At 41.1% G+C, this 24,454-nt stretch overlaps 2 protein-coding genes across 4 annotated transcripts in view; both read left to right on the plus strand.

The window, feature by feature from the left end:
* The first annotated feature begins 341 nt into the window (after nt 1-341).
* Nucleotides 342-3,425, plus strand: lt (vacuolar protein sorting-associated protein light). The gene is given in 6 exon segments (XM_034974781.2): nt 342-941; nt 1,249-2,701; nt 2,703-2,848; nt 2,851-2,911; nt 2,913-3,073; nt 3,076-3,425. Coding segments are annotated over 6 exon segments (2,517 nt in total). The 5' UTR covers nt 342-499; the 3' UTR covers nt 3,330-3,425.
* A 1,007-nt stretch (nt 3,426-4,432) lies between these two features.
* raptor (regulatory associated protein of MTOR complex 1) overlaps nt 4,433-24,454 on the plus strand; it is a 29,763-nt gene continuing 9,741 nt past the window's right edge. For 2 of the 3 annotated variants that reach the window (XM_034974790.2, XM_069502404.1), the window contains exons 1-26: nt 4,433-4,688; nt 5,679-5,781; nt 6,742-6,863; nt 8,502-8,621; nt 9,793-9,939; nt 10,297-10,529; nt 10,797-10,979; nt 11,857-12,062; nt 12,725-12,966; nt 13,113-13,187; nt 13,268-13,348; nt 13,624-13,833; nt 14,379-14,538; nt 14,997-15,075; nt 15,588-15,721; nt 16,722-16,834; nt 16,909-17,029; nt 17,802-17,897; nt 18,405-18,635; nt 18,993-19,122; nt 19,262-19,408; nt 19,710-19,813; nt 21,525-21,605; nt 22,241-22,384; nt 22,836-23,025; nt 24,028-24,144. In XM_034974790.2, the coding sequence (XP_034830681.2) occupies nt 4,515-4,688; nt 5,679-5,781; nt 6,742-6,863; nt 8,502-8,621; nt 9,793-9,939; nt 10,297-10,529; nt 10,797-10,979; nt 11,857-12,062; nt 12,725-12,966; nt 13,113-13,187; nt 13,268-13,348; nt 13,624-13,833; nt 14,379-14,538; nt 14,997-15,075; nt 15,588-15,721; nt 16,722-16,834; nt 16,909-17,029; nt 17,802-17,897; nt 18,405-18,635; nt 18,993-19,122; nt 19,262-19,408; nt 19,710-19,813; nt 21,525-21,605; nt 22,241-22,384; nt 22,836-23,025; nt 24,028-24,144 (3,743 nt within the window). In that variant the 5' untranslated portion in view covers nt 4,433-4,514. The remainder of the gene's footprint in view (nt 4,689-5,678; nt 5,782-6,741; nt 6,864-8,501; nt 8,622-9,792; nt 9,940-10,296; nt 10,530-10,796; nt 10,980-11,856; nt 12,063-12,724; nt 12,967-13,112; nt 13,188-13,267; nt 13,349-13,623; nt 13,834-14,378; nt 14,539-14,996; nt 15,076-15,587; nt 15,722-16,721; nt 16,835-16,908; nt 17,030-17,801; nt 17,898-18,404; nt 18,636-18,992; nt 19,123-19,261; nt 19,409-19,709; nt 19,814-21,524; nt 21,606-22,240; nt 22,385-22,835; nt 23,026-24,027; nt 24,145-24,454) is intronic. The other variant, XM_069502405.1, reaches the window with a different exon arrangement.

Here is a 24,454-nt window from a genome sequence, read left to right on the forward strand (position 1 = left end):
ATTTTTTACTGTGCTGTGATCGAATCTGTGATTTCAAAATTAAATTCCCTCGTTAAGTTTTGCGGAAGCGGATATATTTATGGTTTACATTCATTTTTTTTTTAATCAAAAAAATATATTTTAGAACAAAAATATCTATCAGCTTTCAACATAGAGATATTATGCTTTGAGCTTGTTTACCACTATAGGTACCTACCTATTCAATTAGGTGTGCCAGCTGGGCACAGAGTTTTACCCATAGAGATGTTTTACCTTATTAGGCTCTAGGCCTATGGCTTTCAAGTGTCAACTGTCAATAGTCACTCAATAATGAACTGTCAGAAAATCATCTGTCAAAAAATTGCAAAATCGCAAGGAAGCGAGTCAGTCAGTCCTATTAAAAATAATTCCTATTGTACTTATTTTAATACAAATAGTGTAATATCGATACCAGGAAAATTAACATTTTATTTAACTAGAGCACACATTGTGTTAATGATTCACATGTTTCAAAGTAACAATGGCAATGGCCGTGAACGTAGAAAATTCCGACACTCTATCGCCAAATGAAGAACCCAAATTGAAATATGATCGCATGGGTAATGATGTGCAAAACATACTATTAAAAGACGCAGTAAGCTGTATTTGTGTGCATACAAAGTTTATCTGCCTCGGGACCCAATGGGGTGTGATACATTTGCTCGATCATGAAGGAAACACGGTGCCAATATCGCAAGACAACAACCAGAAGGATTTGCAAGCTCACGCGATCGCTGTGAACAAAATCTCTGTAGATCTCAATGGAGACTACATCGCAAGCTGCTCTGATGATGGGAAGGTGCTGGTGTATGGGCTTTACACTGATGAAAATACACATAACTTGACTCTTGGTAGAGTTGTGAAGTCTGTGGCGTTAGACCCTTATTACTTCAAGTCTGGATCTGGCAGGAGATTCCTTACAGGTAACCTACAGTACCTTATGGGTACCTGGTTAACAGGCCATTAATAAAACTTCATTTAAAACAACTAAGCATGTTGATGTTAGGCGCTATGCCCACCCATGTTAGACTACTTAATTGATCTATCCAATTTTTTTTTCTCTTTTTGTGCTAAGCATTGCTTATTTTTGAGTGTCATGACTCCTTGCTATTATGGAGAGATTTTTGGTGGCCAATAACGGTGGGCTCATAGATCCTACACAACATTTTTTCATACTTGTTTTATGATTTAGATTAAAAATATTTTAAGTTTTAATCCTCTCAATTTCAGGTGACAACAAATTGATGCTTTATGAGAAAACATTCTTAAACCGCTTGAGGAGTACAGTACTTTGTGAATGTGAGGGCTATGTGCAGGCGATCTCCTGGCATGAACGCTTCGTTGCCTGGGCTAGCGAGGTGGGCGTGCGAGTGTATGACCTTGTCGCGAGATGCTCCCTAGGACTTATTCAGTGGGAGAAAAGTCCCAACCGCTCCATTGAAGACTTCCGCTGCAATCTTCTCTGGTCAGCTCCTAAGACCCTCATGATCGGCTGGGTGGACACCATCCGAATATGTGTCATACGTAAGAGAAGCCAAATTGAACTGCAGACTCGTGATGTAACAGAATATCTAGTCGATCCAGTCCACACATTTCAAACAGATTACTACATCAGTGGCCTAGGCCCATTGGATGACCAATTGGTTTTACTCGGTGTTCCAAAAGAATGTGATCCTGAAACTGGAAAAGCCCAAAGACCAGTGCTTTTACTAGCCGACTACAAAGACTGTGAATTTTGTGAAGTTTCCACTGACAGCCTCAACATAAGAGGTTACGAAGAGTATTCATGTAACGACTACTATTTGGACATGCTCATTGAAGAAAATAGATTTTTCATAGTTTCCCCAAAGGACATTGTTATAGCGAGCCCCTATGATATTGATGACAGAGTGAACTGGTTGACTAAAGAAGGAAGATTTGAAAAAGCTATATCGGTATTGGAAGAAGTGGGAGGGAAAACATCTGAACATTCACTTGTAACCGTAGGAGTTCAGTACTTAGATCATTTAATGTCAGAACACCTGTACGAAGAAGCTGCCATCTTGTGTGCAAGAATATGTAAAAATGATAAAGTCATGTGGGAAAATCAGATTTTAAAGTTTGTAGATGTGAAGCAACTGAGAGCTATCAGTGCTTACGTCCCTAGAGTCCCTGAACAAAGTTTGAGTCCACAGATTTATGAGCTTATCTTTTGTGAATACTTAAAAGTGGACCCGAAAGGGTTTTTAAAACTTGTTCAGGAGTGGAGTCCTACTCTGTATAGAACGCCAGTCATCGTAGACAAAGTCTTAGAACATTTGATGAATACAAAAGTTGAAAACATTTACTTGGAAGCATTAGCTTTACTTTACTGCTACCAGAAGAAATATGACAAAGCACTGACGACATATTTAAAACTACAGCACAAAGATGTATTCAAGCTGATAACCGATTACAACATGTACTATGTGATATATGACAAAATTCTCGATTTGATCACTTTAGATTGTGATCGAGCTATCACCATTCTGATCCAAGGCAGGGAAAAAGTGCCCGTTGAAGTGGTTGAAAAGCAACTCGAAAATAATGACGAATACTTGTTTAAATATTTAGATGCATATAGTAAAGTTGAGTCCAATGGACGATATCACGGGAAACTCGTTCGGCTGTACGCGAAATACGACAGAAAGAAATTGTTGCTGTTCTCAATGCAGCGACAACTATCCCATACAAGAAGCTTTGGATGTCTGTCACAAGCAACGAGTATATCCAGAAATGGTATTTTTCTTCTCAGCTCGAATAGGCAATACGGAGAGAGGCTTACAAATCATAATAGAAAAGTTGCAGGATATAAACAGGCAATTTCTTTCTGTCAAGAGCACAACGACAGGGAGCTCTGGACGGATCTCATTAACATACGATAGACAAACCGGAATGTGTTACATTGCTGCTTAAAAGATCGGTAATTATGTGGACCCTAGGATGTTGATACAAAACATTCAGTCTGGTTGTGAAATTAAAGATCTGAAGGAGTCCCTGGCTAAGATGATGTGCGACCTCCATTTGCAAATGTCTGTGCACGGGCTTTTAAAGTAATCACATTAAGGAACTACTTTGATTTGCAAGAAAAACTCATCGTGAATCAGCAAAGGGGAATATCAGTTACCGACGAGTTTCTCTGCAGTGTGTGCCAAGGACGCATTATAATAAGAGATCTGTCTGAGGCATCAGACTTAATAGTGTACAAATGTCGACATTCCTTCCACATAGAATGTTTGGCAGATGGGGTCAATCAAGACCATTGTAGTGTATGCAGTGCTGTTAAAATGTGACCGAAAAAACTGCTCAAAATTATTTGTAGATAGGACTGTGTATCTAAATTAAATATTGATACTATTAGTGTACCTGATAAGGCCCGAGTTAATGAACTAATTAGTTATTAAGTTTATGTATCGTATGTGTTGTATGGTGCTAAAACATTTTTCCTCATACCTAATAATTTGTGATACATATTCCAATTTGCTACAAAATGTCCTGAATAGCTAATATTTAATAATAGACTAGAAGTAATATAAATTCGATATATAAAGTGAATATCACTATAATATATTTTTTTGTTACCTTTTAATTATGTACCTACTAAATAGGTAGGTAGATAAGTTATTTGTTATTTGGTGATCACTAGTCGCAAGATTCTAGTAAGGTACCTACCTAACTTATCAGACTGAACTACTTACCTACTGATCATTTGTTGGATCTTTTTCCAGTTGTCTATATTTTATTCATTACTCTATAAACTAACAAATTAAAAACATAGGTACCTACTTCCTATTGCTGTATTATTTTAATACTATCTAATTTTTGTTTATCATCATGATTCATAAAATATGAATATACTGATTCCAACTGTATGTTGTTAACTTTTCTCCACAGTGGTATTGTGAGCTCCATAGGTAGGCCATCCGTGGATCACCGATTAATAGGGATACTACGTGGATCATCCTCTGTGGCCATCCTATATTATGATCACAGAGTACCTACTTTGTATTGGCAGTATTATAGAGAACTTGACATTAACTAATAATAGTCTGTGGTACTCACTAGTGCTGGGGTCTGCGAGGTAAGTGTGAGGTCCTCAGGTGAGGTCTGTAGAAAACGTTATACCTATGCTTGAAATGTATAAAGCATAGGCTTAGTTGAAGTCTAGTAGAAAAAATGATTGCATAAAATTCATCAAATATTTTCACTTAAAATAAAATAATTTTTAATCTTTTCCTGCGCCCAAGACCCATTGACTTATAATAATATGCCAAGACCCAAAATCCAAATTGTCATTTCAATTTCGTTGAAACGAAACGTTTTTAAAAAATTAGTTTATTCCCTATATGTTGGGTTTTGAAAAATGGACCGCGCATTTAAGGGCGGCACCCCTGTGAGGTTTTTAAAATGTTTTCCTTTATTAATCGGATGTGTTAGACGTTGAGAACAAGTAGGATTGTGTTAAGCGTTGTGTGAAAATGACAGATATGCCTCCTTATCTCGCGGTAAACGATGAGGAGGACAGTGGTGAACCTGACAGTGATTCCTCGGACTTTGAAGACGATTTGCCCCTAAGTTTCAATAAACCTAGGCATTATGAACCTATCAAAGGGGAAGAGCGTGAGGAGTACTCTTGGAGAGTCAAGGAGAAGGTAGGTGGAGTGTGGTTGTTCTGTAAACATTACGACTTCAAGTGCGTAGCTCGGCGACAGGGTATGCCAATTTAATAACAAACCCACATGTGACTACTACAGTCTACAACTCTGAATGATGCGTACTATTTATTTATTCATTGATATTGCTATTGAATTCAAAATATTATTGAAAAATCCGTAGATGTGAATCACTTTAAGTGAAATTGCATTTAGCAAGTGGAAACGCAGTAACAAATTACGCAGTTTACTAGTTTACGATAGTAATTTCATATAAACATTATAAATATCGATACAATAATGGAATAACTTTTAATTTTTCTGTATTTGATTAGGTAAGTAAAGTATAGTAAAGTTTAGGTCTTTCAATGTAATAAGAAAATACATGGAATAGTATGGACCATAAAATGACGTGATCTTTTCCCCAGCCAATATTACTTACTCTATATTTGTCTTTAAAAATAAATAAAGATCATTTTTTTAAAATTTTCCTCTTTAATAATGAATTCGAGCCCCATAAACTATTGTATAGTACAAAAAACCGGCCAAGTGCGAGTCAGGCTCGCGCAACGAGGGTTCCATACTATAGTCGTATTTTTTCGACATTTTGCACGATAATTCAAAAACTATGATACACAAAAATAAATAAAATCTGTTTTAGAAGCACAGGTGAAGCCCTTTCATATACCCCACTTGATATAGTTATCTTACTTCGAAAATTGAAAATACTAATTATTAGTTCATGACCACAATTTTTTTTGTGTGTGATGTAACCACAAATTCGCGGTTTTCAGATTTTTCCCATAATGCCAGCTAAAAGACCTACCTACCTGCCAAATTTCATGATTCTAGGTCAATGGGAAGTATCCTGTAGGTTTCTTGACAGACAGACAAACAACAAAGTGATCCTATAAGGGTTCAGTTTTTCCTTTTGAGGTACGGAGCCCTAAAAAAGATCCTATTGGAATAATTTGGCTGTTTTGTCCAAAGTACAAGACCCACTGTGTGGCGCTAGTGCTGTGCCTCAACGTGGGGGTGGACCCTCCAGATGTCATCAAGACACAGCCGTGCGCACGCATCGAGTGCTGGATCGGTAAGTGTTGTACAGAATACTATTCTATTTCTATTCTACTTATACTAAACTTGGGAGAAGGAAAAATGGATCAAAGAGGTCATCCTGGTTGCCCAAAGATGGAAAGAGAGCAAGAAGACAGCAACAGAGGGGATGGGAAGATCTACCAAAAGGATGGAGCAGATTAGCACTATAGACAGAGAACAATGCCGAATCCTAGAGGCTTATGTCCAAAGATGACAACCTGTTCCATACATAAGTGCTGGTGTTACTAATTTTTTTTAAAAAACAATACTCAAGTTGTTTGCTGGGTCAAACATTTTTATTTTATTTTATTTTATTCATTTATTTGTAATCAACAGCGTTACAGATAATATAGGATTACAATTTTGTTTAACAGATTACTTAAAAATAGTTATTAATTATAACAGTATGTTAAAAGAGACCAAATAATTTAAGCAAGCTTTACAATATAATAATATGAAATCAATGTCAATTAACTAGTAAAAATACCTAGCAGGTGATTCACAACATGTATGTGTGTGTGTGTGTGTGGTAATGTAAGGTTGCTGGCCTATCGGTGTTTTACAGGATATATTTCGGAGAGTGCTCAGGAGCTGTTCAATCTTGTTCCCCACTCACCTTTCTACCACCGTACCGCCGTACCACCGTACGCGGGGCAAGTTTCCACCCCTATGTCGTCAACATTCCATCTACGCGTACGAAACGCTTTGCCTTCCTTATACGCAGGGCTAGGGTTATTGAATACTCTTCCGAGAGCAGTGTTTCCTGCCAATTATAATCTGGGTATCTTTAAAACAAAAATGAATAGGCACCTTCTAGGCAAACGCATCCCGTCTTAGGCCACATCATCACTTCCCATCAGGTGTGATTGTGATCAAAAATAAAAAAAATCTTCCAACTCCTGAATAGGAGGCCAACATCTTAACTGTGTAACAATATAATCTGATTGATCCTCAGATCCTAACTCTCTATCACCGACCAAAGCATTGGAGACCATTGGCAATGCGCTACAGACCCAGTACGAGCGCTGGCAGCCACGTGCAAGGTACAAACAATCCCTGGACCCCACAATGGACGATGTAAGTTCCTTTTATTTCATTTGGAAAACCAAAATAAACTAAATAGTCTTAAAATTAGGTAACTTAAAGCTAATAATAGTTTTTCACATATACAAAATTAATAATTAGACAAAGGTGACTGTTAAAAGTTAAAAGACAATAAGGCCATAACTATAGATTATAGTAGGTTTTATAAGTTGCGCTGATGTACCTGTGCAGAAGTCTTATTTTTGAATGGCGCAAAAATATCTCAGCCAGTCACAACGCCCGTCCATCCGCTATTGGTTGTTGCTGCCATATTTTGTACGCGGTTGTAATAAGGTATACATTGGTGTATATTTTGTGTTAGTAGACCTTAGTTTGCGCTTTTCTGCGCAAACCTATCCTGCAGCTGCGACTTATAAAAGTGGTAGTAACTGTACAGTCGGCCTCAGAATTCGAGTAGCAATTCCGCAAAACTATTGCATTAAAAACCCGCCACACAAACACTCAGATGTGCACACAACTGTGCTGTGCAACAAGTGAATCTGATCATTAAGGTGCTAAACGAGTTTTGGCCTGTGACTGTACATTAGTATGAGAATTAAAGTGTGATAAGTATCACAATATCTAGAACTTTTGACGTGCCAATTCACGCGCAATTAGAGCAAGGCCAGTGAAACGGGTCAACGATATGACGCACCTTCGCAAGTGCTTATACAAATAATTAGCTAATTCAATGCCTATCCTATGCTTCAATATATTTTTTACCAGACAACGCTCGCGACTCCGTCCGCGTGGATTTAGGTTTTTCAAACATTCTAGTACAATTCTTGCAATCCACGAAGGCTAGTGAACTTTACTTGTGGTAACGTCGTTTACATGGTCATTGCGTAAGTGTGCGTGCATGTCGGACCAATCAGTCGCGAGCAAGCGCTGTCAAACGCACACATTTAGTGTACCTTACGTATACCGATACGACTTCAAGCCAAGCATGAGTCAGTGGCCTTCGTGAATGCAAGAACTATAACAAATATCTGTGTGTGGTTCACCAAATTTCTATAAGATGTAGTTTTAAAGTTACACTGGCTCAAGGATTTACATAAATCTTTGGCCGATGTCACTTTGAAATTACACATTTTTGCGAAATCTGACAAAACAAAGCACAGAAACAGTTATTTGTTTCTAGAACGTGTCTCAAAATTATATTGAGTTTGTTTAATATTCCAATGAGAACCAATTAGTCAACCAAAGGTATAACGCATAACTGAGTAGGTTCCTGCGGTAGTGGAGCGGTGCGGGAGGGGTGTGATGACGTGATGTGCGAGCTCGGTGATTCGTCAACTTGTGTCAACTGTCACCCTCCCGCACCGCTCCAACTACAGCAGGAGCCTACTCACTTATGCGCTATGCCTTTGTGTTGAAAGCGATGAGGAGCGCGCTAGGATTACAGTACACGGCAGAAAATAATGGATATCGGCCTTTAGAATGACATTTCGGCTTTGTAGAGCGATGTCTCTGTCACTCATACCTATATGACATTTTGTTGGTCTCAACGACAGAGACAATGCTCTACGCAATCCACTATCTTCTCCTAAAGGTCGATGTACATTATTTTCTGCCGTGTACTTCTCTTAAGCGAAAGTGACAAGTCTGTGATTTGTCAATGTTGTTTTACAGATCAAAAAGCTATGCTGTTCGCTGCGTAGAAACGCGAAGGAGGAACGCGTTTTGTTTCACTACAACGGACACGGCGTGCCCAAGCCTACTTCTCAAGGAGAGATATGGGTTTTCAACAGGGTAATCATATTTATGAAGTAAAAAAAATAGAAATGGCCTTTATTTCAGTCCACAATGTTTTAGAATGTAAGTTATTTACGTCACAACAAAAAATCTCCTAACTCTTAGTGCCTCGCTGCAAAGGCAGGGATTTTGAAATATCTTTTCTTAGCGCATGTGTATGTCATTATAGCTATTGGTCCAGTAGTTTCAGCTGTGTGTTGATAGATCAGTCAGTCAGTCACCTTTTCCTTTTATGTATTTAGACTAGCTTATGCTCGCGACTTCGTCTGTGTGGACTACATAAACGTTGAACACCTATTTTACCTCCTTAAGGATTATATTTTCAAAAATCCTTTCTTAGCGGATGTCTATGTCATAATAGCTATCTACATGTCAAATTTCAACCCGATTGGTCCAGTAGTTTGAGCTGTGCGTTAATTGATCAGTCAGTCAGTCAATCACCTTTTCCTTTTATATAATACTAGCTGATCCCCACGGCTTCGCCCGCGTGGATTTATGTTTTTTAAAACCCAGTGGGAACTTTTGATTTTCCAGAATAAAAAGTATTCTATCTATAGTAGCCCGGAGTTGCAAGGATACCAAATTTCGTAAGAACATGTAAACGCATGATTCTTTAAGAATCCCCCGGGATCACCACGATTTAAGAATTCAATTTCTTACAGCATCAGGGCTGATCAGTTGGGTCCTCGAGTTCAAAAGTCTTTACTTGGTTAGCACCCCCAATATCAATTTATAACCGACAGTTTCTAAATCACATCAGTCTTGGCAGCCCCTGCAGCATCACGATTGAGGAGTTGGAATCAAATTTTTTTATGGGACAATGTCACAAAGTTTTTCTATGAATTAAAAAAAAATTAGGCAAATCGATTCAGACATCTCAGAGATTTCGGTGTACATAGGTAGATAAACACAACTCCTCCTCTTTTAAAAGTTGGTTAAAAAAGTAGCCTATGTTACTCCTTGGCTAATCCTCTACTTGTCTGTGAAAGTCCCGTCAAAATAGGTTCAGCCGTTCCGAAGATTAGCCCGTTCAAACATACAGACACTTCAATTTTATTTATTAGTATAGATTTGGATGTAGATAATATTTGTTTTTTGTCCCTTTTGGGTCAGATTTCCGCTTTACTTAAACATTAATTTCAAATAACTAACTAAGCATTGTTTCCAGTCATATACGCAATACATCCCGCTGTCGATGTACGATCTACAAACGTGGATGGGCGCGCCCTCACTCTACGTCTACGACTGCTCTAACGCGGGTGTCATAGTCGAAAACTTCAAACAGTTTGCCATACAACACGAGAGGGACTACGAGGTGAGAAAACCTGCATGCCTGAAAGTTCTCCATAATGTTCTCAAAGATGTGTGCCAATCCGCACTTAGCCAGGCCAGATGGACTATGGCCAATTCAATCTCATTCTGAGAGGATACCGGTGCTCAGTAGTGAGCCGACAAAGGTTAATCATGATGATGATGATAATGATGGATTTTCTTAGCTAAAATTGTGCACTCTACTATTCAATCCAAATAAAGTAATTGCCAAGTACATCTAGAATGTAAGATCTGCTAAAATGTGTTTTTTATTAATTTTGCGAGCTTCCGTTGCAAGCTCATTTGTGTCAATTGCATATTAACCTACATGTTTTTACTCAATGAATATATTTTGCCACAGATGCAAACAAGTTCAAAAGGCGCAGACGCCAACAGCGTACCAGTGGTGTCGTACAAAAACTGCATCCAGTTAGCGGCGTGCGCGGCTGGTCAGACTCTGCCCATGTCTCCTGAGTTACCTGCCGATCTGTTCACGGCTTGTTTGACTACTCCCGTCAAGATGGCTATCAAGTGGTTTGTGCTAAGGACCCGGTTGCGCGTCGCCAGGGCCGACCTCGTGGACCTTATTGACAAGTATGTTTCCCTTTTAAGGCAGATTTTGCGCATGGTAGGCGAATATTCATTTCCCTTCCATTAGCTTTATGCACCGTTGTGGAGTACCAACATAAATAACGTGTGACAATGGAACACATTGTGTACCGAACACGTGTTCATACTGGACGCTCGTACTGCCTAAGCCTGAATCCCTAGAGCAGAGTTTTAGCTTTAATTGAGCCTCATAGACAAATATTTATTCACTCATTTTATTGAAACCGGCGATTAAAACTTTTCTTCATGCAGGATACCAGGCCAAGTTACCGACCGTCGCACGATGCTGGGTGAGCTGAACTGGATATTCACTGCCATCACAGACACCATCGCCTGGAGCTCCTTGCCCACAGAGCTGTTCCAGCAGCTGTTCCGTGCCGACCTGCTCACGGCTAGCCTCTGCCGGAACTTTCTGCTGGCTGACAGAATTATGAGGTGATCATCATCCATCAGGTCTGGATCTTCACTGCCATCACAGACACTATCGCCTGAATCTCCATGCCAGCAGAGCCGTTTTAGTAGCTGTTCCACGCGGACCTGCTCACGGCCAGCCTCTGTCAGAAGTTCCTGCTGGCTGACAGGATCATCATCCGCCAGGTCTGGACCCTTGCTGCAATGCGTGAATCCAGGCTGATGTTCTCACAATCTTTGCTGGGAACTGCTGTCCTGAGCACCATCATATCACCGTCATCAGTTGTCTGCAGGTAAAAGGTCAAATGATATTGCACTTCATCTTGATCACCACTACTCATATGAATGCAAATACGAAAGTGTGTTTGTTTGTTGGTTTGTCTTTCAATCCCGTCGCATCGAAGCACCAGATCAACGTTATTTTTTTGCATGGATATAGTTAAAAACCAGGACTAAAAACACGAAAACAGGGCACTGTTTATTCCGAAAAATCAAAGAATTACTATGGGATTAATTTTCCGTACGTACAAGATAATATGGTACGGTACGGTTGTGAAGTACGGAACCCTTCGTGTACGAGTCCGGCCGGTTTTTACATTTATTATATCAAGTACGGCCCTCAAATCATAGAAGGAAGAGACTATCCTATGACTGCATACACAAGGTTATTTATTATATCAGTATGGCCCTCAAATCTTAGAAGGAAGAGACTATCGGATGGCTGCATACTCAAAAAGGTCATTCCTAATTTGATTCCCCTCTTACAGATCTTACAACTGCAACTCTTGGCCGGTTTTTTACATTTATTATATCAGTATGGCCCTCAAATCTTACAAGGAAGAGACTATCGGATGACTGCATACTCAAAAAGATCATTCCTAATTTGATTCCCCTCTTACAGATCTTACAACTGCACGCCAGTTTCTTCGCCTGCGCTACCGTCTCTAGCGAGGCACCCGCTGTGGGCTGCGTGGGAACACACTCTGGACCTGGCACTGGCACAACTACCAGCGTTACTGGACAGGCCACATCATCACAACTACCACCATTCGCCCTTCTTCCGCGACCAGCTCACCGCCTTCCAACTTTGGCTTGACCTTGGCAACTGTGAGTATATTTACTAGGAAGGCATCCTCTAAGAGCTGAGTGTGAACTTGATTCTAGATCTGGTTTTGATAGGATAAGATAGGCCACATCACTATATCTATCATTGTTTGCCCTGCTTCCTCAACTAAATCACTACGCACCCGCGACTTTATTCGCGTGGATTTAGGTTTTTAAAAATCTCGTGGGAACTCTTTGATTTTCCGAGATAAAAATATCCTGTCACTCTACAGGTCTACCCATGCAAAAAATCATGTCAATCCTTTGTCCCGTTGAGACGTGATTGAAGGACAAACCAACAGTCGCATTTATAATATTAGTAGGGCTAGTGATTGCAATTGAATCTTTGGTGGTAAGCCTATCTGGACCTAACAGTTGCCGAATCTAAATATATAAAATGAAAAGGTGACTGAATGACTGATCTATCAACGCACAGCTCAAACTACTGGACGGATCCGGCTGAAATTTGGCATGCAGATAGCTATTATGACGTAGGCATCCACTAAAGGATTTTTGAAAATTCAATCCCTAAGGGGGTGTAATAGGGTTTTGAAATTTATGTAGTCCACGCGGACGAAATCACGAGCATAAGCTAGTTTCGTATATAAATCCTACAGTTGTACAGTTTCTACCGGATTTATACAGTTTTTGTGTTTATTCTACAGGGTCCGTGCAGCGTCCACCACCGGAACAACTGCCAATGGTGTTACAAGTGCTGCTCTCGACTTTGCACCGAGTTCGGGCGCTGCAGATCCTATGTCGCTTCCTGTCACTTGGAGCGTGGGCAGTTCGCGCAGTTCTGGCCGTGGGCATCTTCCCATATATGCTCAAACTGCTGCAGGCCTCCGCTCCCGATTTGCGTGCCTCGATGGTTTATATTTGGGCAAAGATTGTTGCTTTTGACCCGGTGAGTGCCACCCATCCAGGGTCCTTTTTCAAAGGCAGTCAGTTCGCGCACGCGTCGCGGCTGTGACTGGATGGAGTTTACTGGAGTTATATATCTTGCACTGGCTGAATATACGATACATTACGATAGTAACATTTTATTTACAGACCTGCCAAGGAGATCTGGTAAATGCGAAAGGTCACAAATATTTCCTGTCCATACTTCAAGACCCTACAGTTGATGTAAGTATTGTATAAAATAACAATATATTTAATTTCGTATGACTTCTCAATTTTCATCTAACTTTTTGTATATATTTTAGACTGAGCATCGAACACTAGCGGCATTTGTTTTGGCTGGAATCGTGGATAATTTCCCCGCGGGGCAAGAGGCAGCTTTGCAGGTAAATCTGTAAATCATTTTGCTATGAACTAAGTAGCTTTGCCTTTCGAAAGTAATTGTCCATTTATAAAAAGTTAAAAGGCTTAAACATGCAAAATAACTTGTAATTATCTTAAAATAGAAGTAAAGTAAGTGATACCAGTTTCATTACTAAACTAACTGCGTTTTGTTTTCGATGCTTTAACGACGGGGCAAACTTTCAGTGACACATGGATTGTGTACCGTTATCACATACTATTGATGTTGGTACTCCACGATGGGACTTTTTGATGGCAGGGGTCAATGATCTCCGCGTGCCTGGAGAAGCTTCGTGAGTGGGCGGAGGCGGGAGGGGTATGCGAAGAGGGTGGGGAGGCGGCCTTGCTGCAGTGGGCCTGCATCGCGCTGGGGCGGCTGTGGCGCAATTGGGACGAGGCGCGCTGGGTGGGCGTGCGGGATCGCGCGCACGAGAAACTTGCCGCGCTGCTGCTGCACCGACGACCCGAGGTATGACCGCACAATCCATACTAATATTATAAATGCGAAAGTGTGTCTGTCTATCTGTCTGTCTGTCTGTCCGTCTGTCTGTCTGTCTGTCTGTCTGTCTGTCTGTCTGTCTGCTAGCCTTTCAGGGCCCATCCATTCTACCGATTTTGATTTTGAGAAATTTGGTACAGCGGTAGCTTGCATACCGGGGAAGGACATAGGCTACTTTTTATTCGTAAGTACTTGTAAAAGTTTATTCGAATAAAAAAGATTTTTATTTATTTATTTATCCCGGAAAATCAAAGAGTTCCCACGGGATTTTTAAAAACTTAAATCCACGCGGACGAAGGCGCAGGCATCATCTAGTACTTAATAGTACCTTCTAGGTACAGAAGGTTCACTCAGCAAAGACGTATACAAATAAATAGCGACCCTTTTGTTCAACGCAATACATTGCAATTCACACAAGTAGACTCGGAGACTTCACTTCGCTCGGTCAAACATAGCCCTTACAGCAATTGCAAAGGATTACAATGGAACTGATTACAATATTAACTTCCACGTAGGTGCGTGCAGCTTGCACATTCGCGCTGGCAACGTTCGTAGCCGCGGGGGTGGGCAAAAGGACCGACCACGCCAACGCGCTCGACCAACTCGTGGCCAAGAAGCTGGCTGAAAGACTGCATGTCGACGCGTCGCCTCTGGTGCGCGCCGAGATATTGGCCGGCGAGTGCACTTCCTCAACTAACTTCTTTTGTTTCATTATTGAGGGTTGTGACTGTCATACGTATAATATTATTGAAATGAATGAATAAATTATTTATTCAATAAAATGCAGGTACAATAGGTTGAAACAATGTCTGATGAGCCTGAAATGAATGAACTCAAAAAAAAATCTACCCTCATAAGGATTTACAATATAAAGATTATCTTAAATATATAAAAGGAAAAGGTGACTGACTGACTGATCTATCAACGCACAGCTCAAACTATTGGACAGATTGGGCTGAAATTTGGCATGCAGATAACTATCATGACTTAGGCATCCTCTAAGAAAGGATTTTTGAAAATTCAACCCCTAAGGGGGTGAAATAGGGGTTTGAAATTTGTGTAGTCTATGCGTACGAAATCGCGAGCATAAGCTAGTATATAACAATAAAATTATATTGTTTTCGGTTTTGTAGCCCTCCAGTGGATTGTGATGATGTTTGAGCAACACTTTATTGCTGTTTACATACAAGAAAGAATGAAAAGGAGTAACAGGTGAGACTTGTAGCTTTTTTGTACAAATAATGTAGAGGCATACTTTACTTTTCACTTCATCATCATCATCAACCGATAGACATCCACTACTAGACATAGGTCTCTTGTAGGGACTTCCACACGCCACAGTCTTGCACCGCCTGAATCCAGCGGCTCCCTGCGACTCGTCTGATGCCATCCGTCCACCTAGTGGGGGTCTTCCAACACTGCGTCTTCCGGTGCGAGGTTGCCATTCCAGCACCTTGAGACCCCAACGTCTATCGGTTTTACGAACTATGTGCCCTGCCCATTGGATTTTTAAAAACCTAATTCCACGCGGACGAAGTCGCGGGCATCAGCTAGTACGATAATATTGAGACTGAGCACGTGACATGGGTTGTGAACACGTAATTATCGATATCTCTAAAGTCATCGTATGAATTGTGCTACGTACCCGTTATTTACATTGTGATATATTGAGGGGTGTTGTGTGAGGAGTTCCGTACTCAGTAGTGTGCCGATGATGTACGCAGGGACAGCGGTCACCCGGAGCGCGGGGGCCGCATCGACCCCGCGCTGGAGGCCTACGCGGGCGCGGGCGCGTCCCTGCCGCGGCCCGCGACGCATTCGCACGCACACTCGCCCGCTATCTCCCGCCCTGCCATCGGTGAGTGCTGTACAATCACCGTCTTCTAGATCGTTGTAAAATACAGGTGTAAGAAAATAAATACCAACAGGTTATTTAGTTGAAAAAAATTACGGAAACAAAGTATAGTTATTAAATACAAGTACTACTGTTCTAGAATCAACTTGATTTTCGCCATTTTGGTGCTGATAGCAGCAGTGAGCGTACTCGGAACTAAATGTTCTTCTTTTTATTTTGCTTTGTGGCGAACTAAATGTTAGTAATGAGACATTCTGTCATTATTAATTTGTTTATACGAAGACCATTTGACACAAAGTGTTAATTTTAATTTCCGGTGCGCTCGGTGGGGTACTTCGCCACAAAATTACTTGGCGCGACTTGAAAGAAACTCAGATCTTTTTCGGACGGGCGTAACATTCAAACAGCTGTTCTATTTGGTGGCCATTTTCGGCGGAACAGAAGAGCTATTTAGATTGTAATAATATATACCTCAACAGAGGTCGACGGTCAGAGACGACACGGGCATCATCTAGTAAATAAATAATTGTGTGGTGGTTGCCACAGTTGTAACTAGATGGCGCTATTCTATCGATAACATTTCATGACGTAGTCCCGAACAAATGTACCGCCGACAGTACTCGCACTAACGGAGTGTTCTGCAATCTAGACTATATATAGAAGTTTCAAGATACAACCGTCGGCCCACCTGGCGCTACCGAACACAACCAACCAAAACGGTCGAGCCTGCACACCGCTCCTGTACAATTGAATCAGTTCTGTGATATCAGCTGCGCGATTGCGGGAGAATGACAGCTACACTAGATTGGTTGACGCTCGCTCACTATTGGCTACAATTCATTGTAGCAACAAGAATTGCACAAATTCAGCCAATCAGAACAATTGAGATTGTAATAATGATTGATGCAGGTTTTAGACAATCGCCCAACTGGAGTGGAGTATACCACAACCCCCCTTCCCCACTCAAAAATTGTTTGTACTGATAAACCGCGTATTTGTCTAGGTTTCGGATCAGTATTCCTGGACCTCTGGAACCCGCTGTGTGCCATGGCTCGGGAGCCCCATCCTCAACTAGCGCAAATGGCGGCCGAAATTGTCGCCTACATATCCAACCAGGTTTCACTTTTGATAAAAATCTATAATGTAAAGTCATCATGTTCCCAGATTTCAATGCAAGTTGTACCCCACAGGTGGACAGCGTGGGCCGGGAGGTGGAGAAACACACGGGCTCTCACAGCAACTCGTTACCTCCCTCGCCTAACTCTCGCCCCGTGCTACACTCGCACGATTCGCGCACGCTGCCGCACATGGGTAACTGTAACACACGCACACACACGTGTACTGACACGCACATACGTTCACACACATGATGTACACATAACACAAACACATGTACATACATACATACAAACAACAGCTGAATGGGATGATTCTGGCATTGCACTGCTGGTACCCTATTCAAATGCTAAAAGGCACGCCTTGCAGCTGCAATTCATACTAATATTATAAATGGAAAAGTGTGTCTGTCTGTCTGTCTGTCTGTCTGCTAGCCTTTCACGGCCCATCCGTTCAACGATTTTTGACGAAATTTGGTACACATAGCTTGCATCCTGGGGAAGGACATCAAAGGGATCAAAGAATTCCTACGGGTTTTTTAAAAACCTAAATTCACGCGGATGAAGTCGCGGGCAATATTTAGTCTAAATCTATATATATAAAAGGAAAAGGTGACTGACTGACTGACTGACTGAATGACTGACTGACTGACTGACTGACTGACTGACTGATCTATCAACGCACAGCTCAAACTACTGGACGGATCGGGCTGAAATTTGGCATGCAGATAGCTATTACGACGTAGGCATCCGCTAAGAAAGGATTTTTGAAAATTCAACTCCTAAGGGGGTGAAATAGGGGTTTGAAATTTTGTAGTCCACGCGGATGAAGTCGCGAGCATAAGCTAGTTAAATATAAATATGTAACCATGCCAACCATATGCCAGCTGGCTCTATAATGGATATCACTCACGATAGTTAAACGCTAAAATAGCTCCAGTTAACTTAACTCAACACTTTATTCTCAGGCCATCGTCGCGGCAAGTCGGGGCTGCCGCACACTATATCGGAAGACTCCGTGGCGCACAGGGACCGCGAGCGGGACTCCATTTCTTCTACTTCTAGTGAGTATGCTAATACCATACCGTAAATAAATCTCGGCAAGCCGCTGGATTCAGGAGGCGCAGGACAGTGGCGTGTAGAAGTCTCTACTAGACACAATGTCCAGCAGTAGACCTCTATCGCCCCGTTCCTACTTGTCGTTAGTCGGGCCCGGATTTAAATTGGATGTTCCTGTGGCAGAATATTTTATATGAAGCTATTCACACTTGCCAGAAACCAATTTTGTGTCAAAATGTACTGCCACTGGAACAAACGACAAGTGGAACTAGAGGTGTCGGTTCACGATGATGATGATGACAAGTTTCTTGCTGGTTCTTCTCTCTAGGCCTTCTAGACGTCTTTGCATTCTGAATCAGCGGTAGTTCCACTCTACGATTCGTAAACACTTTGTAAAAGTTTATTAGAATAAAAACTTTTCTATTTAAAAAAAAATCAAATGTTCAATGGTTATCTAAATTGGGGTATTACTTAAGGTTTTGTAATTTTACTTATTGTATGTACCTCATCAGGTCAACCCCCAAAAAAGACAATAGTGAGCACGGAGTTTGTGGAATGGGCCACATCTCAATTCTCTCGCGGTGACGCGTGCGGTGAGGCTGGCCCATTCAGCGCGACTGGCTTCGAGCTGCGGGGGGAAGATGGGGAGGCTACGGGGGAGAAGGGGGATTGCGAGAGCAGAGCGCATCACGAGCGAGTGTGGAGGAGGGCGCGGAATAGGACCATACGGAGAGAGGCCAGAGGTAAGCCAAGCCACGAAACTTGAACTTTCGCTTTGATTTTTTCACAAAAAAATTTCAGTACTAAAAATGATTATGATGACACCAGCTACACGATTTGCAGATAATACCAGAGGAGCATAAAAAATGCGAATGATGTTTTGAAACAGTTGTAACACATTCCTGTTGTGCTTGCTTGCAAGAATTTAGTCGCCCTTTAACAGGTAGGGCTTCGAGCCGCGGGGGGTAGTGGGGTAGGCTACAGGAAGAGAGGGGACTGCGCGAGCGTAATTATTGTCATACAAAAATAAAACCTCCGTCGCGAACCTTGAAACAGCGTTCCTTCTGAAGAAGACTTCTAAAGCAAATTCTTTTTTACAGCGTTGCGAGGTTCGAGGCCACCCCGGTTGGAAACCGTGGCGTTTCACTCGCGCTGCCCGCTGCCGCCGGCTGTCGTGTTGTTTCACCCCTACGAGCAACACGCCGCTCTTGCTTCACGCGAAAACTTTGGGTAAGCTTGAAACTTGCTATGATCCGCTGAAACAGACAAACTTATATGGTGCAGCATGCGATATGTGACATGCTTTTTTAAGCATGATTGTCGTTAAGCGTTTGTCTATCGTAATAAAATAAAATAAATGTTATTCCAGTATCTGGGGTTGGGGTACGGCAGCGAAGCTATGCGTAGGCGCGTGGCGTCGCTCCTGGGGCCGCATCACGTCCCTGGCCTACCTCAACGCGCATCATCACGCGCTATTGGCCGTCGCTTCACATCAGGGACATCTCGCCATATACAGGTTAGTCAGGCCCCGACTGAACCGTAATGAGGGTAATCTAATGTTTATTTTTGCTTCTTTACTATAAAAACCTATGAAATGGTTACTAGAAGAACTTATGGTATGGAAACTCATGGTCCTCCTCCTTGAGTTTAGGAGCCGAAATAGTTATTCTAAAGCGTCCATTTTGAACGCCATCACATAACGGTCCATGTAAAATCTTATACCCTGTCAAAAATAAACCCTATATAAAATGGCAGGAATATGACTCTACAAAGGATAATTCTAATTATTATTAAACTATGTATAAATTACATCACAGACCTTCAGGAAGCAGCTCGGAGCCCGCACTGGTGTCCGCGTGGCGCGCGCTCGACGTGCGGCCCGCGCCCGACTACCGCCCGCCTTCCGCACAACCTATCTATAGTAAGTACACTTCCGCACAACCTAACTACAGTAAGCAGACTTCCGCACAACCTATCTACACTGAATACATTTCAGAACAACCTATCTACAGTAAGTGTATTTCTGCACAATCTATATACAGTAAGTACAGTTCAGCACAACCTCTCTTCAGTTAGTAAACTTCCGCACAACCTATCGATCATATGCTAGTACAATAATGGCATCGATTCCGTTCTTTCTCTAAACTAAATTTAGAGTATCTGCATCCTTTCTTTTTAACAATGCTAAAAAGGGACAGAACATGAACTTTACATTTACTCAAAGACTCAAAATTTTAGTGCACGCTACAAATTTAAACAGTAGGCTCGCGACTGTGCGCTAAAATCACGGGGTTTACCATCTAAAAATTAATTTAAAACTGTCAAACTGCGTCTGTCCTTTTCATATTACATTAGTAAGGTGCGAATACTCTAAAATTAGGTTGTGCTCAGAATCAGTAGGGGAGAGTGTGGATGAAAGAGCCAGTTTTGAATAGTATAAAAAAAAACACACTTTTACTATATTATTTTCAAATGAAACTAGGTTTTCTTATAATCACTTTAATTGGCAATGTTATGAAATGAAAATAAAGAGGATAACATCACTGATAATCTCTTATATAAATAGTTTAAAAAAAAAACGAAATCGGCTCTTTCATAGCAGCAGGTCAATGAAAGAGCTACCATGTGTTATGAAAGAGCCGATACCTACTTTTGAGGTACTAAACGGTTTTTTTTTCAATTAAAATTATGTTAAATATTTAAAATCAGATTAATACTAAGCTTACTTTGGTAATTCTATGAAAATCACAATTTTTAAACAGTCTCAGTAATAATTAAACATTGTCTTAATCAACAATTAAAACTTTTGAACTTTGTCTTAGTCAAAAACTAAATAATTATTAAAAATTTGTCTAAAAACATAAAATCGAGCCCTTTTTCGTATACTCTATAACTTAAAAAATAAAAACAATATAAAAAAAAATTAAAAAAAATTGGCAGAAGAAATTAATCACCCTTTTGTGGCCACACGATTCATTTGCCCACCCGTTACATACACACACACACACACACACACACACACACACACACACACACACACACACACACACACACACAGACAGACACACAGACACACACGTCAAACTTATAACACCCCTCTTTTTTCGTCGGGGGTTAATTAAAACTATACGATGTATTGAAATAGCCGGCTCTTTCAAAGCACAGATAACTGGCTCTTTCAAAACACGACGCTTTTAAAAATATAACCACAAAAAAAAGGCACTATACCAGAACGCTGATCTGATATTATTTATGCAAAACAAGGGCAAATATATAGACGCCAATACTGTATATCAGTTTTGTCAACTTATGCAATACCCTTTTTGAAAAAAAAGATGAAAGAAACACAAAGAAACTTACTTTTTGGCTTCTGAATTTTCGTAACAGTCCTGTGAGACCATTTGTTGTCGTAGAACTGTCAAATGTTTGTGGGTGACAGCTATCCAGTGTTGCCATTTAAGGAGTAAAATTAAACTTTGGTAGAATATCGATAAGTAATGGAAAATCACATCGGCTCTTTCAAAGCCTGGCTCTTTCATGCACACTCTCCCCTACCACTATGTTGAAAGCGGCGTTTGATTAGAGAGATTTTGGCCAGCTTGCGTCCAGACTAATGGGGGTAATTGTCGCAGGTCTGGCGCAGCTGATGTCGGAACAGTTCGCGCCGCCAGAGGACCGCGGCTCTACGCGCTCTTTGCACGACAATGCCAGCCGTGAGTTATAAGGAAGGAGAAGGACTTATCCAGTTTTTTTTACTGTTTTTAGGGTTCCGTACCTCAAAAGGAAAAACGGAACCCATATAGGATCACTTTGTTGTCTGTCTGTCTGTCTGTCTGTCAAGAAACCTACAGGGTACTTCCCATTGACATAGAATCATGAAATTTGGCAGGTAGGTAGATCTTATAGCTGACATTTGGGGAAAAATTTGAAAACCGTGAATTTCGGGTTAGATCACACAAAAAAAATTAAATTGTGGTCATGAACTAATAATTAGTATTTTCAACTTTCGAAGTGAGTGACTATATCAAGTGGGGTATCATATGAAAGGTCTTTACCTGTACATTCTAAAACAGATTTTTATTTATTTTAATGCATCATAGTTTTTGAATTACCGTGCAAAATGTCGAAAAAATACGACTGTAGTACGGAACCCTCATTGCGCGAGCCTGACTCGCACTTGGCCGGTTTTTTTATGCTAAAATTTATTGTAAAACGTATGGTACTCTTGAGGCTTGCAAGAAATTTTTTGCAAGATATTGCTTGAAAATTGCAAGTCGAGTGTAGTTTTCATAATACCACCATAAATTCATGTATCATAAATAACTATATAGTGTTCATGGTTTGCCAGCAGCTGGCGCCAGTAACCCGCCCCCCACTGGCACGCTGGTGCGCTGGAGCGCGCGGCGACGCTCCCTCGCGCTCGCGGGGCAGTCCGCCTCGGTGCGGCTGTGGGACGCGCACGCGGAGTTGCTGCACGCTGAGATACCCACCGGTAAGTACCAGGATCTGTATGTCATAACTACGCAACACGCACTGTTGCCAGCGATGACAACAGTGCGTGTTGCCAATGACAGACCACTCAAGTGATATACTCGTAATAATAGGAATGGGAAGCTGGAAGAAATCTCTGTTTAGAGATAAGCATTTCCAATGTAACATAATTTATTATTACTTTGTAACTACAATTTTTGGTACATGAATAATAAAAATAAATAAATAAATAAATGTGGTGCAATTCATATAGATTAATAAAAAGTACTAAATAAATGAATAAAAATCACAACAAGTGAGATTATAGCTATTGTTAGTGCAGTTCTTTTACAATCGACCAGCGAATGTAAACACAGCTAAAAAAGTTAAAATGGCGCGTGAAAAGTCATATTCTACGCATAATATGTTTATTTTATATTAATCACATACAAGCTTGTATATATTGGCTGCAGGTTGTGAGGCAGCGGCCACATGCCTATGGCGCGGTGGTAGATCGGCGCGATTAGTGTGCGGGTTCGGTGACGGGTCGGTGCGCGCGTGGGACGAGCGTACTGGTCGTCCAATCACGACGCTGCATCACCACTCTGCGCCCGTACTGTGCGCCGCTCCACGGGACGATCTCTATACGCTCGTCACTGGATGGTAAGTTTTTATGTCTAGTAGTGTTTAAGTAAACTAGATGGCACCACTTGCATAATACATCGCGATGGTACAGTACAACCACTTTTACTAGTCGCATTGCCAAAATTCGTTTGCGCAGAAATGTGCAACCTACCGCAGACTAAAACCCAATTTACACCAACGAAATATAGACCTTACTGCTTGACGTTAAAATTTTAAACAACAGAACAACAATGAAAGGAACAGGTGACTGACTGACTGATCTATCAACGCACAGCTCAAACTAATGGACGGATCGGGCTGAAATTGGCATGCAGATAGCTATTATGACGTAGGCATCCGCTAAGAAAGGATTTTTGAAAATTCAACCCCTGAGAGGGTGAAACAGAGGATCGAAATTTGTGTAGTCCATGCGGACGAAGTCACGTGCATTTTTTTTATAATTTTTTTTTATAATGCATTAACACGTAAGATAACAATTTATATCTCGCCAAACTGTACATCAGTTTGTTTGCGAGTTTGCGCTCATAACAGATCAATTATCTGTATATATAAAATTCAAAGTCCTGACTGACTGACTGACATATATATCAACGCACAGCCTAAACCGCTGGTCTTAGAGACATGAAATTTTGAGGGTGTGTTCTTTGTAAAGAGTAAGTATCCACTAGAAAGGATTTTTCGAAATTCTACCCCCAAGTGGGTTAAATAGGGGATGAAAGTTTGTACGAAAGTACGTCATTTTTCAAGTTATTTGCATGAAAATTGGTATTTGGGTTTTCGGTCACAAATGACAAAATACGTGTTCCAGGATTTTTGGAAATTCAACCCCCACCTCTATTTTCTAAATTCCACCCAAGCGAAGCCGGGGCGGGTCAGCTAGTTATTTATAAATTAACTCCACTGTATTCAGTTGGCGAAGGAGTCCTTAATAAGCATAAGCTAGTAAGTCATAAAAGTGGTAGTACTGTATGTTTGTTTGGTTTCAACAACTCAATGATTGGAAATGTTCGTATCTCACAGCACGGAGGGTGAGATCCGGATCTACGACACGCGCAAGTTGAGTCCTGTAGAAGTTGTGAAAGCCCCCGGCCCTCTGTCCGCGCTCGACGTGCACCCGCGCGCCGCGCTGCTCGCCTGGTAAGCTGGCGTAGAGATAAGTGCGAACAAACATACATCCTCACCTGACCTCATGGGTCAGATTTTGCACTTTTGTGAAAATTTATAATTTTAACAATTTTTGTATGTATGTTTATGTTAGTTTTTACTCGTAGTTTAATTAGTGTAATTGGCTTTATGGCCGTTCTAATTAAATCTATATATATAAAAGGAAAAGGTGACCCACCCACCCTGAAATTTGGCATGCAGATAGCTATTATGACGTAGGCATCCGCTAAGAAAGGATTTTTGAAAATTCAACTCCTAAGGGGGTGAAATAGGGGTTTGAAAT

The sequence above is a fragment of the Maniola hyperantus genome, chromosome 13 (genome assembly GCF_902806685.2).
Source record: "Maniola hyperantus chromosome 13, iAphHyp1.2, whole genome shotgun sequence".
Taxonomy (NCBI): domain Eukaryota; kingdom Metazoa; phylum Arthropoda; class Insecta; order Lepidoptera; family Nymphalidae; genus Maniola; species Maniola hyperantus.